At 52.5% G+C, this 5,292-nt stretch overlaps 1 gene segment (V, D, J or C); it reads left to right on the forward strand.

The window, feature by feature from the left end:
* The first annotated feature begins 258 nt into the window (after positions 1–258).
* Positions 259–777, forward strand: LOC107758339 (Ig kappa chain V-III region NG9-like). The segment is given in 2 exon segments: positions 259–344; positions 446–777. Coding segments are annotated over 2 exon segments (381 nt in total).
* The last annotated feature ends 4,515 nt before the right edge of the window (positions 778–5,292 follow it).

A 5,292-nucleotide genomic window follows, 5' to 3' on the forward strand; every position in this document is an offset into this window, starting at 1 on the left:
CAGCCAAGACATTTCTAGTGTTTTTAAAATTTAGGTCAAAGTTGTCAAATATATAAAGTAAATGTTGTCAAATATATAAAGCTTATGACCACGGGTAAGAGCTCAGAATTGTGCATATACAGTACTGTATAATAGTTTGTTTGCAGCACAAGCTGTTGTAAATCCTGCCCACTTTGCATTGTCAGCACATGCTTCAGTGCTCTGAGAGTGTTTATAGTGCTGTGAGTCCAACACTTCATGACTGAGAGCAGAACAGAACATAATCTTCATCATCACACAAGACAAAACAACAACAATGACCAACATCCTCATCCTCATCTGGACGCTCACACTGTTTGCTCAAGGTTTGTGTAGTAAAATCTGATAATTAATATTCATTCTTTGAAATATGAAATGTACATCATTAACAGATTTTTCAAAATGTTATTCTTGTTCTTTCTTTCAGAGTGTAGAGGACAGATCACTGTAACTCAGAGTCCATCAATAACAGCAGCTCAACCAGGACAAGAAGTCAGAATCAACTGTAAAACCAGCAGTAATGTCTACAGTGATAGTCATGGGTCACGGGTGAGCTGGTACTTACAGAAACCTGGAGAAGCTCCTAAACTCCTCATATATCTTGCAACAAGCCGTTACACTGGAACTCCATCTAGATTCAGTGGCAGTGGATCTAACAGTGATTTCACTCTGACCGTCAGTGGAGTCCAGACTGAAGATACAGGACATTATTACTGTCAGAGTGCACACTGTCCTAGTAGCTGTGTGTTCACACAGTGATAAAGAGTCATACAAAAACCTCCGTTAGTCAGAGTCACAGTGACTGCACTGATACAGCTGAGAGATACTGCAGCTGCTCTACAACACAATCACACACAACACTGATCAACACAAACACTAATAACACTGATGGGAGGATGACAAACAACACAATGACAATGTTTAGCAAAGTTTAAATAATAATTAATGTGTTCATTTATTTATAAATAGAGTAAATAGATTTACAGGTAGTTATTTAGTTTTTTCTTTAAATAACAGTTAGTTCTGGTGCAGAGGTTTTTGATGTGTTTTCAGAGTGATTGTTCAGAGTGGTTTATTTTACCAGACTTTATGGAAAAAAAACCCCTGCAAACTAAAAAGATTTTGTCTATGGTAAAATCACAGCAGTGCTGATATTTAGTACAACTGCACACTGATCATGTGATATTGCTTAAATGTGGAAGGATGAAAGAAAATGTCTTGGTTACATACGTAACCCTCATTCCCTGATGGAGGGAACGGAGACGTTATGTCGAATGACATATGAGGTCTCACTCGGGAGGCCAATCATCTCTGAGTTTAAGAGAAAACACCAATGAAAATTGGCTGGTGGATTTTGCATGCTGAGCCACTTCCCGTGCCTGCGGGTATGTAAGGCGACAGCGCGCATCCACTCATTAGGTTTTATGCTGAGGAGCCGAGAACGTGTCCCGGCAACAGCGAATAGTTCAAGGTTGTGGCATGGGGACATAACGTCTCCGTTCCCTCCGTTCTCTCCATCAGGGAACGAGGGTTACGTACCTTCGCTCCGCCAAGTCTGACTGCCGAGGGTGCTGGAGGATGCTCGAACAGGGTTCGCCAACCGGGGAACTCTGCTGGGAGAAGAAAGTGCTCGCATCCCCATGTGAGGGGGAATGGCGCAGCAAGCGTGACACCGAGCCAGTTCTTCCCACCAATTACCTGTTACCCAACACACGGGAAGAAACCGGCTCTACACGAAAGTTGTAAAACCTCGTGAAGGTGTTAGGTGTCGCTCAGCCCACAGCTCGACAGATGTCTGCCAGAGAGGCGCTGTGCGCCAGCGCCCAAGAGGAGGCAACACTCCGAGTAGAGTGGGCTCTCAGCCCCAGGGGGCACGGCTCGCCTTGGGACTGGTACGCCAAGGCGATGGCATCCACTTTCCAGTGGGCCAACCTCTGCTTGGAGACAGCCTTCCCTTTCTGCTGGCCTCCAAAGCAGACAAGGAGCTGCTCAGAGCTTCTGAAACTCTGGGTGCGGTCCACGTATATGCGTAACACTCTTATGGGACACAGCAACGCCAAGGCTGAATCTGCCTCCTCCTCCGGGCAGCGCTTGCAGGTTCACCACCTGATCTCGGAAGGGAGTGGTAGGAACCTTGGGCACGTATCCAGGCCGGGGTCTCAGGATAACATGAGGGTTGGCCAGCCCAAACACAAGGCACTCTTCACTTACCGAAAATGCTTGGAGGTCCCCGACCCTCTTGATGGAAGTGAGCGCGATCAGGAGCACTGTCTTAAGAGACAGGAACTTTAGCTCAACTGAATCAAGCTGCTCAAAGGGACCCCTCTGAAGTCCAGCCAGGACAATAGAGAGATCCCAGGAGGGTATCAGGGGTGTCCTAGAAGGATTCAACCTTCTGGCACCCCTCAGGAACCTAACGATCAGGTCATGCTTTCCCAGAGCCCGGCCGTCCACTGCATCGTGATGTGCTGCGATAGCAGCGACATACACTTTCAAGGTGGAGGGTGACAGCCTACGCTCCAACCTTTCTTGCAGGAAAGAAAGCACGACTCTAATCGAGCATCTCCAGGGGTCTTCTCGGTTAGAAGAGCACCAATTCGTGAACCGACTCCACATCAAAGCATAGGCATGCCTCATAGAGGGAGCTCTAGCCTGAGTGATAGTGTGTACCACCGCTGGCGGTAGGTCACTTAGGTCTGCCGTGTCCCGTCCAGAAGCCACAAATGGAGGTTCCAGAGATCTGGACGCGGGTGCCATATGGTGCCCAGCCCCTGAGAAAGGAGGTCCCTCCACAGGGGGATGCACCAGGGAGGGGCTGTCACAAGGAGCATGAGTTCCCAAAAACCAGGTCCGGGTGAGCCAGATAGGCGCAACCAACAGGACCTGTTCCTCGTCCTCCCTGACTTTGCACAGTGTCTGTGCAAGCAGGCTCACTGCGGGAAATGCATACTTGCGTAGAGCCCGAGGCCAGCTCTGTGCCAGTGCATCCATGCCCAGGGGGGCCTGGGTCAGGGAATAGTACAGCTGGCAGTGGGAGGACTCGTGGGAAGCAAACAGGTCCACCTGAGCTTCCCCGAATCGACTCCAGATCAGCTGAACCGTCTGGGAATGGAGTCGCCATTCTCCGGGGAAAGTGAGCTGTCGTGAGAGCGCGTCGGCCGCACGATTGAGCTCCCCCGGAATGTGGACGGCGTGCAGCGATTTGAGCCGTGTCTGACTCCAGAGGAGGAGATAGCGGGCGAGTTGAGACATGTGACGTGATCGTAGACCACCCTGACGGTTGAAGTATGAAACAGCCGCAGTGTTGTCCGTTCGGACAACACGTGCTTGTCCAGCAGCAGCGGCCGGAACTGCCGCAAGGCTAGATGCACTGCCAACAACTCCAGACAGTTGATGTGCCAAAGCAGTCGAGGTCTTGTCCAGGACCCCGAAGCTGCCTGCCCGTTGCACGTAGCGGCCCAGCCCGTATTGGAGGCATCTTTTGTGACAACGACATGCCTGGACACTTGTTCTAAGGGCACCCCGGCCCGTAGAAAAGCAAGGTCCGACCAGGGGCTGAATAGGTGGCGACACATCGGTGTGATGGTGACACAATGTGTACCGCGGCGCCATGCCCATCTCGGGAGTGTAACCAGTGCTGAAGTGGTCTCATATGAAGCAATCCGAGCAGCATAACTGCGGCTGCAGATGCCATATGCCCCAGGAGCCTCTGAAAATATTTCAGTGGTACCACTGTTCTGCCTCTGAAGGAACTCAGGCAGTTCAGCACCGATTGGGCACTTTCGATGGTGAGACGTGCTGTCATACTCACCGAGTCTAACTCCATACCGAGATAAGAGATTATCTGCACAGGGGAGAGATTGCTCTTGTCTCGGTTGACCTGAAGCCCCAACTGACTGAGGTGCCGAAGCACGAAGTCTCTGTGATCGCACAACTCCTCTCGCGACCTGGCCATAATGAGCCAGTCGTCGAGATAGTTGAGGATCCTGATGCCCACTTCCCATAGTGGGGCAAGGGCACCCTCCGCGACTTTCGTGAAGATGCGGGGGGACAGGGAGAGCCCGAAATGGAGGACCTTGTACTGCCATGCACGACCCTCGAACGCAAACCGTAGGAACGGTCTGTGACGAGGAAGTATCGAGACATGAAAGTACGTGTCCTTCAGGTCGATCGCTACAAACCAATCCTGGGCTTGAACGCATTTAATAACACGTTTCTACGTCAGCATCTTGAACGGGAGCTTGTGAAGGGCCCGATTCAAGACCCGCAGATCTAAGATAGGTCGAAGGCCACCGCTTTTCTTGGGTACGATGACGTAAGGGCTGTAAAACCCCTTCCTCATCTCGGCTGGAGGGACTGGCTCGATTGCATCCTCCGCCAACAGGACAGCAATCTCCTCACAGAGGCGTCTCGGACTGCCACTGAAGTCTCGAGAATGCCATAGAACTTAGGAGGTCGCCTGGTGGACTGAATCGCGTAGCCGAGTCGAACCGTCCAAATGAGCCAGCAGGACGGGTTGGGCAATGCAAGCCATGCTCCCAAACTCCATACGAGTGGCACCAAAGGGACAGTCGACGTACCCACAGTGGTGCAGCGATGGGGAGTTGTGCTGGGTGGCCCAGAAGGCATCGCGTTCTGAGTCATCACAGCAAAACTCCCCATGTCCCCGGAGGGACTGGCCAGAGACGCGTGGAGAGGCGTTGCGTCTCCGAACTGCGACCTCTAGGCCACTGGCGATAGGGGGCATCGTGGGTGAGAGTGAGGAAGCGGTGCGTCGCTCACTGTCAACCCACGAGCCTAGCAACCCAGAGGAAAAGGAAACTGCTCTTTCTTTGACAATGTGGTTACCGCTGGCCATCGAGCCAACGGCGGAACAGAAAGAAAAAGATTCTCCGCCCGGCCCTCCTCCGGGGGGAAGGAGCGGTGCTGTCCTCAGCACCTGCTGAAGAGCAGTCTCCCACATCTCCGGGTTGCCCGTGTCAGGGCCGCTTTGTCATCTTCCTAGAGGATCTAGCGGCCGGATGCGACATGGGGGGCACCGCTCTCCTGCGTGGGGCTCGACACGCCGGCCTCGACGATGACTCAGCGCGGGGTTGAGCCTGTGTAGAGGACGCAGGAGGGCGCCCACGGCGACGAGCAGGCTGACGGAATGGTGACAGCTGGAGGATCACATCGGGGCAACATGTGCTGTATGGCCTCAATCTGCTTGTTGTACTGCTGAGAACTGCTGGGCACAGCCCTTGACAGCGTCGCCGCACAGGCCAACCTGGGAGA

This window comes from Sinocyclocheilus rhinocerous, unplaced genomic scaffold (genome assembly GCF_001515625.1).
Source record: "Sinocyclocheilus rhinocerous isolate Xijiao unplaced genomic scaffold, SAMN03320098_v1.1 scaffold9140, whole genome shotgun sequence".
Classification (NCBI taxonomy): Eukaryota; Metazoa; Chordata; class Actinopteri; order Cypriniformes; family Cyprinidae; genus Sinocyclocheilus; species Sinocyclocheilus rhinocerous.